Genomic DNA, 7,128 nt, shown 5'->3' with positions numbered 1-7,128 from the left:
GGTTGCCTACATCATATTCTGGAGAGGATGTTAGGCCAATTCCATTTTTTCAGTATTCCGTTCGATTGGGAAGGGAGATGATAAGACGTAAGGTACGCCATTGGCCAATAGCAACAACAAAATGGTTGACTTATAATGTGGATCCTACTCACATGACAACATTTTGGAAATGGCTATGGGCTATGCAAATTCCAAAGAAGATTATTCTATTTAGATGGTTGATTGTTAATTATGTGGTTCCTGTTAGGGCTTGGATGTAGTGTAAAGAAGTGGATAAGATGTGTGATTTTTGTGGTTTGGAAGTGGAGTCTCTTCATCACCTATTTTGGTTATGTATGGCTGCCAAATTGGTTTGGAAAAGATTTTTACGTCTCTTGCATGAGGTTTATGGCTCTAGAATATATAAATAGGGGGCAGTTATGTGGGCTAATATTAAGGGTGAGGTACAAGATTATGAAAAAGAAAATGTTAACTTTGCATTACATACAAGAGGTCGATATGTTGAGGAAGTGTCGCCATACATGCCTATTAATTTAGTCCAAAATGGCATGGTTTGGGAGACGATTAGTTCAATAATTATATGGGTTTTGTGGACTAGTAGATGTCGAAGGATATTTCAACAAATTCAATGGAATGTTGTGGATGGAGTCAAGGAGATTTGGATGACCTTAGTGCATACACTAAAAGGAGAATATGATGCTATCAAAGATGATCCAGATGTAGTCTTTCAAAAGCAAGAGGTTTTTAAGAAGAGATGGGAAATGATGAAGGTATTATGCATGGTTAATGATGGTAAACGTTGGAGGTATCACCCACCACTCTAGGTATTTCCTCCACCAACATGAGGCATGTGTCAATGTATAACTATTATTTCTTATGCTCAGGGACAAACATATGTCTATAGCAGTCTAAGAGTAGTTGAAAGGGACTATGCGAAATTTTGTGACCTATATTTTTACTTTGAAGGCATGCATAAGCCTAAAAGCTATGAGAAGAGGGCAAGAAATCCATAATGAGATCATTGAAAGGGAGTTTGATTCAAATCCGTGTCTTGTGGCTATTCTAGTTGATGCATATGCTAGATGTGGACTCTTTTGAAGATGCTACTGCAGTAATTGGACTACTTCTAGATGCAAACACCCTTGTAAGTTTGCGAAAAGGATTGTGGCAGTGTAGTGGTAGCTGATAAGGGCATAGAAATTCACAATGAAATCGTGTGACTATTGGAATACAATATTGAGCTTGGGAATGCTTTGGTGGATATGTATGCTAAATGTGGCCAGCTTGGAAAAAACCAAAAAAACATTTAATGATCTTTCAGATCGGGTGTTGTGGGATAGAGTGGCTTCAATAGTTGCACAATCTCCACGGAAAAAATAACATTGTAGATGATGTGCCTTTTTTAAAAACTAATGGAAGGATTTTATTTTATTTTAAATAAAATAAAAATTCATCACCCTTGGAGATGTTAGTGGTTATTGAGGTGGTGCTTGAGATGCTTTGATAGATTAAAATTTTAGGGGCTTCCTTTTCCACTTGGATGTTTCTTGAGCTCGTTGCTCATGTTTGTCTAGATTTTGTGTTACTCACTAACAGTTAGCCCTTGTTTGAACTTCCTATTAGGTTCCCTACAACAAGTGTCGGGGTGGTGCATGAAGAATGCCTAATATCAATAGAGACCTACATAGTATGGGAATTTATACCTTTTGTAATATTGTCACGTGTTGCATAGGTTATTACACATTTTGTTCTTGTAGAGGGTGTTATTAATGGTATTGAGGTTGTTAGGGCTTCCCTTGGATTGTTAGGGCTCATCATGGAATCCTCATAGGCAATCACTATCAAACAAGCTTCAATTAAGAACCAACACATTTGACCTATCAAGAGGTTTTGCAGTATGGGCATATAGTATGTTAATGAAACTATTCATTAGTTTGTCATTGAACATTTTATCTCCAAGTTCACAAATACTGTGCAAGATTTTGGTACACTTGAATGTAGTTGCATTACAATGTATCATTACTACATGGTTGCATTATTCAACTTATGAATAACAATCGGCAATAGTTCGGTTCGGTTCGAGAGTGTCAAAACCAAAGCGTTAAATTTTTTTGAAACTTGAACCGAACTGAATCATGAAACTGTTTAAACCAAACCGTTAAAAAAATTCCAAACTGTTAAACCAGTAAACCAGTAATCCCTTAAAACCGCAGTTTCGATTTTCAACTAGGTCAAAATTCAAAATTCAAAATTTTAATTTTTCAAAAATTTAAAGATTTTCCTAAAATGTGAGAATTAGGCTTAAAAATGAAAAGATTGTTTTTAAAATAATAATATTTTGTTTTAAATTAAAAAACCATTAAACTATTTAAATCACGGTTTCCAACCATTGAAACCGAACCATTAAAAAAACTTGAACCAGGACTTGAACCGAATCGAACCGTTTAACCTATTAAGTCGTGGTTTCGTTGTTCGGTTCTATTCAAACCAAATTGTTGCCGATTGTTACTTACAAGAGTGTTATGTGCTCAACAACTGATAAGAGGGAAGCTATATAAGGATTTTATTAATCAAACCCCATTGTTATTCTAATTTAGAATTATATTCTCTGAATTTTGCTCTATTTTTCGAGTAGGGGTTTGAGAAGCATCTATTTCACTATACTAAATGCTTTGTATTTGTGCCTCTTCAATCTCAATGGCCATGATTTACACCACCTCCCAAAACATCTCAAGCTCAAAAGGCATAATATGTTTTTTCATCACTAAGCTTATGAATTTCTTTTTAGAAATTCCTTGGACACTTCCATTCATCAAACAACATTTTTTGGGAGGTGTAATCAACTAGTAATTGTGAAGGAGTATATGTAATGTGGGACTTGGCATTCCATCAAAAGACCATGCCTTCAAGGTTGCCTCTTACTCAGCCATAAATATCATAGTGACCCGACAAGCTTCCGAAAAAAAATGCCTTACCCACAATACAATTAGTAGATAGGACATGTTCTTTCCTTACTAACGTTAGTTCAATTACCACCTTGTGGTTTGATAAAGCAAAGAAGTATGACTTGCCAAAGGAGGATTCATTAGGGGAAACATTATGAGAAAAGTGGGACATACAATGCATTATCTCGGGTGTTGAGAAAGGCTAAAATATTTCAAGTAGACATGCATTGAAAGCATACCATGTGAAACACAATCCCTAAATCATTTAACCAACAACCCGCCCTTTCTTGTTTACCAAATCATGGGCATATGTCCTCGCCATTTTGACATTACCAAGGTAATCATTACATCCTCATTTATAGCCAATAGAGTGGGTGCATCTAATTTCTAAAAGCAATGTGTATGGTGTTTCATTAACTACAATATACTTCTTATTATATTAACTTGCAATAAATGCCAAATTGAAGCTAAGTATTTAAATGAAATTTACAAAGGCATATTTTCAAGACGATCTAGAACATCATATTGTTGTTTGTATCTTTGTGGTTATATTCACTGATGCACAACTAACATCCTTTCACCAATAATAATTGAAATGAGTTTTAATCAAATGAATGGAAATAAGCTATCACATTTCTTAGGGAGCGTGTGCATGCAGAATTTGTATTGATCTACGAATACAACTTGCATTTATTGTTATAAGACGTTGGCTTCGTCAATTCATAGATTGGTATCACAACCTTGTAAAGCCTATTCAATTCTACAATTTACCTTCTTTATTATAGGTAATATCGTGTGGGAAACAAGGGAGACAAATAGCAATTTGGAAACTTTATTTTAATCGCCTTGTGTGGGGGAAAACAAGACACTTGTGTGATAATATCCTTCATTGTAAAAAAAACAGAAGTGTCAATGAAAGTTTCATGGTTGTGGAACATGGGATGACAATTAACCTCCTTTCAAAGTGACCTCGAGAAATTAGAAATATGATATGTAATATCCTTGTGTAAGACATATGTCAACATTTAAATGGGCGAGAACCAACCTTGATGTTAGAGAAGTTGACACAACGAAGTTAACAACCTTTTAGCTAGTCTTGTCAACATTTTAATAAGTCAAACTTTGGGATTTGTGTGAGAATTAACCATCTTAAAAATGAAGTATAGTGAATGCTAAACCTACATAATCAAAGAGAATGCATAATTGAGTTTTTATATATATTATATCTACATGTCTAGAAGTATGTATGCATACATGCTTATATGTGTGTGGATTCACATGTACAACCTTTTCTTTGAGAGTTTTTTTATTTAACGACATTTAAAGTCGGTGTTTATATGGGTCAATATGAGCTAAATGCTACAATATGCAACTAATCACCAGGCTTGAGCTAAATTCAGTTTGAACTAAGTGCTATAATTATGGCTCCACATAGATTTTGAAACATTATAAATTTAATTCATAATAGGCAACAACTACGTAGTAAAAACAATCAAGCTTATTAATTCAACTGGGCCGTAGAAAGTTACCTTGAATGGCAAACACCATTATACAACATCTTAGGGTTTTTTGCTTGAAAGGGGTATTATTGATATTGTTAAAATGACAAGGTGTAGATTTGATTTTCCTACCTTTGTAACAAATGCTTTTTTCATATTACACCCTTGCAAATAGTGCACCTTATACGATAGGAGTCATAAAACATATGCAATTGTACAAGTAGCATCACACTATCTCACTCAACAATGTAGGTTTGTTGAATCGGAGACAATAACGTATGTGTGATGAATCACACAAACGTGTGAGTTTTCTGGACTTCCAAACTCAGGTCACCACCATCAATAGTGCTGCATGTGAAGCTTGATGACAAGTTGTCAATGGCAGCTGTCTGAAACTGACCGCAAGGGCCGTCCGGATTTTAACTAATCTACAGCATAAAGCAGCTGACACCCGCAGTACGAACCATGAGCTGGAGGCGAGTGTGAATCCAGGCTTCTTCAAAAGCAGAAGAAAAGTACGTGGGCGAGTAAGTCTACGAAGTGTCCATGATAACAACAACAACTGTGTCAACACAAAGGTTGCCAAGAGAGTTAGTGAAGTCAAGTGAGACTACTTTTCTTGTTTGCTTTGGATAAAAGTAAATGGGGGGAGGAGTGGGATCTTATTTATTTATTAAATAAAAAATAAAACAAATAATTAAATACTCTATTTTTGCATGGATGTGTTATTTCTCTTTTGAATTGATTTGATTTGAGATTGTTAGAAGACAAAAATGACATTCAATAATTAAATAAATAAAAAAAATAAAATGGTGTTGAGGACTCAGTCTTTTTTAACCATGCTAAGGTTTCTTCTTCTTCTTCTTCTTCCAAGCTTGAGCTTGATTTTCCATCCATTTTTCTGTTTTTCTGAACACCACAGCTGCTGATTAGCTGGGTTCTTTTTAGTGCAGATTCAAGAAGCATCTTTTTCTGGGTCTCGGCAGGGAGCTTTAATTTGATCCTTCTTTTTAGCTTCTCAGAAGATTATATCCATTCATTGGGAATTATGTGTTATGATGCATAATCATATATATAAAAGTAATTACAGATTAGGGTTTTCGGGTCAAATGTAGAGGTTTAATAGCAAAGCGTAGGTTTAGCGTTTTGTTTGTTCCAAATTTGTTTAAGTGTAGAACGTTTGCCAATTTGGTATTTCGTTATATAATTAGTATAAGGATTTTCCAAAAGTTTGCAGGGATTTTTTTAGAGTAAGGGTTTCTTCGTTAAGCTCCTTCATGTTTTACTAGAAGGAAGGGAAATTAATTCAATACTTATAGTAGTAGCTTCAGCATTAATTAACACCGTCATTGTAAGTTAGGTTTTTCCTGTCTGTAGTAAGAACAAAAAGACACAGAAAAGGAGGACCAAGGGGATTACTGCAGCAAAAAAATCCAGCATTTGATGCATATTAAACTCTGTTTCTTGCTTTTCAAGCTTCTTTCTTAAAAATCTCTACATAAGAGAGAATCAAAACTACATGGCCACTACACCTTTCAACAATCTCGCATCGTCATCCTCGTCTCCGTGCGCGGCTTGCAAGTTCCTGCGCCGGAAATGCACGGCCGAATGCGTGTTCGCACCATACTTCCCGGCCGACAACCCGCAGAAGTTTGCGCACGTGCACAAGGTCTTCGGCGCGAGCAATGTGAGCAAGATGTTGAACGAGATCCCGGTGGCCCAAAGAGAGGATGCCGCGAGCTCCCTCGCGTACGAAGCCGAGGCGAGAATGAAAGACCCCGTGTACGGGTGCGTGGGCACTATCTCACTCCTCCAACGCCATGTCGCGAGCTTGCAACAAGAGCTCACTATTGCCCGATCTCACCTCTCGCTCCTTCAATCTACCTCCCATGTCATCACACAACATCCATTGATGCTTCAATCACCATCTAGCACTTCATCTCTCCATCACCATCATCATGGTCATAATCATCCACAACATGTGATGCATCACCACCCCATGGACATTAGTCCTCTTCTTCTAACCTCTAGTAGTGCTTCTAGTCATGACCATGATCATGACCATATGCCTTCGTCCTCGCATCTAAGCTTCTCTAGTCATGTTCGTCACCACGAGTCCTCTCCCAATTCTTCCTCCCATAGTCCACACTCCACTCACACTAGCACTACCAATACTAGTAGTGGCATGAATAGTGTCATTTCTAGAGTTAATTCTTCTTCCCAAACTAGTAGTGGTGGGATCTTCAATAATATGGGATACTTCAAGCTCGAGCCCTAAGATGAGTTCCTGCCATTATTAGCAAACTCCTAAGGATTTAAACAAACCCTATTTCCATCCAATATTGCCCAATTCATTAATATGTTTGATTTAACATTGATCTATATTGATCATGCTAGTGTAGAGAAGCTTGCCTTCAGCATTTTGTATGAGCACTTTTGTTCCGAGGAAAATGAGCAAAGAAAACTCTTTCTATCATGGCCTAGCTCTTCTAGCTAGCTACATTATTTGGGAGCCCAATCATATCGATTATTCAAGGTGGTGAAAAGCTCTCAATTTTCAACTTTCTCAAGTACCCTTGCCATACTGGATAAAATGGCAAATAATTCAAATTTTTGTTTACAAATTGATGAAAATTATCAATGTGTTTCTGTTCCAAGTCTCATCTCTAGAGCTTTAGAAATGT

General features: G+C 36.5%; 1 protein-coding gene across 1 annotated transcript; it reads left to right on the top strand.

The window, feature by feature from the left end:
• Positions 1–5,936: 5,936 nt before the first annotated feature.
• LOC147852546 (LOB domain-containing protein 29-like) lies at positions 5,937–6,842 on the top strand. Its single transcript, XM_087334326.1, has one exon. The coding sequence runs from the start codon at positions 5,964–5,966 to the stop codon at positions 6,720–6,722; it is 759 nt and encodes a 252-aa protein (XP_087190452.1). The 5' UTR covers positions 5,937–5,963; the 3' UTR covers positions 6,723–6,842.
• The last annotated feature ends 286 nt before the right edge of the window (positions 6,843–7,128 follow it).

The sequence above is a fragment of the Azolla caroliniana genome, unplaced genomic scaffold (genome assembly GCF_043228905.1).
Source record: "Azolla caroliniana isolate FFs.n. ecotype wild unplaced genomic scaffold, voAzoCaro1.0.p SCAF_18, whole genome shotgun sequence".
NCBI classification, from domain to species: Eukaryota; Viridiplantae; Streptophyta; class Polypodiopsida; order Salviniales; family Salviniaceae; genus Azolla; species Azolla caroliniana.
This window is presented reverse-complemented; position numbering and strand designations above follow the sequence as displayed.

Excerpts from the sequence above, each read along its gene's own strand:
- LOC147852546 (XM_087334326.1), top strand. The coding sequence starts at position 5,964 with ATGGCCACTACACCTTTCAACAATCTCGCATCGTCATCCTCGTCTCCG.